The 1,197-nt window shown below is 45.7% G+C and overlaps 1 protein-coding gene across 1 annotated transcript; it reads left to right on the top strand.

Annotated features, from left to right (window-relative positions):
- Positions 1-612: 612 nt before the first annotated feature.
- LOC124894218 lies at positions 613-981 on the top strand (the record flags this gene model as incomplete). Its single annotated transcript, XM_047404947.1, is given in 1 exon segment — positions 613-981. A coding segment is annotated over 1 exon segment (139 nt), but the record flags the coding sequence as incomplete, so codon positions are not given.
- Positions 982-1,197: the final 216 nt, after the last annotated feature.

Genomic DNA, 1,197 nt, shown 5'->3' with positions numbered 1-1,197 from the left:
GCATTCAACATCAACAATGCATCAAAAATATCAAGATATTTACTTTTATCAATTTTTGATTCCCGTCACCAAATTTATTTCAAACAATATGATTAAACATGCTTCGATTTATCAATTCACTTTTCAAAGTTCCGAAACCAACATCAACCAACACATAACACATATTCGAACATACCAAACAGGCAACAAATAAATCATCCACACCCACAACATCATGAAAAGTCAAATAAATTAAAGATTCGGTTAGAAGAAATTGACCTCGATGAAATTGATTCTTGACGATAATAAAGAAATCCGAAGACCAAAATACTCGACCGGAGAACCTCGATCGCAATGAATCCAACTCAGTATAGGGAAAACTAATAGGACAACTTCAAAATCAGTGAAACAAACTTTGTTATACGAAACCCAAACAATAACGACGACGCGATTGATAACGACAACTCGAAATCCAATTTTGACGACAAACCAGGAATTAGACGAAACCAAAACCCCCAATCAAACAACAGGAACCCAAAACCCAGACGCAGATCAAGCTTCGGTGACCTGCGGCTAGAGCCAGTGGTCGATGCGCCGCAACCGGAGCAGCGACTGCTGGCGGCAGAGCAGCATCTGGTTTTGCTTTCTTCTCCGGCGGCGATGGGGGTTTTATTTGGTGCCGGCGGCGGCAGATCTAGGCGGTGACGGAGGAGCGGTGTGGCGCCATCTCTGGCGTCGGCGTGGGTGGGCCGACCGTCGTCGTTATGGTTGAAACGACGGCGGCGTCTTCGCCGGATGGTGACTGTTTCGCCGGCGAACGGAGGAAGGCGGACTATTTCGCCGGCGACGGAGGTTCTCTCTGATTTGTTGGGACAGGACGTTGGTTTCGAGAGGAGAGAGACGGTAACGACGGCGTTATTGCCGCTGTCGTTGGTCGGACGGAGAGGCAGCGGTCGCCGGCGAAGTTTTTGAGAGAGAGAGAGTAGAGTCTAGAGAGAGAAGGGGCTGATTCTTTTTTTCTTTTTCTATGCTCTCTATCTGCTCTCTTGTTTTGTGTGTATCTGTGTATATATACATTGTATTTTTTTTTTTTTTGGTCCTATCTTTTTGGACAAGAAAAAAAAGGGGGTGTGACGTGGGATAGGGTTAGGGAGGTAGGGTATGAGGTGGTGAGGTGGTGATTTGTCATTTTCTTATTGGAGAGGGTTGTTAGGGTGT

Source organism: Capsicum annuum, unplaced genomic scaffold, assembly GCF_002878395.1.
Source record: "Capsicum annuum cultivar UCD-10X-F1 unplaced genomic scaffold, UCD10Xv1.1 ctg71684, whole genome shotgun sequence".
Taxonomy (NCBI): domain Eukaryota; kingdom Viridiplantae; phylum Streptophyta; class Magnoliopsida; order Solanales; family Solanaceae; genus Capsicum; species Capsicum annuum.
Note: the sequence above shows the minus strand (reverse complement) of the source record. Positions and strands in the feature narration are given on the sequence as shown.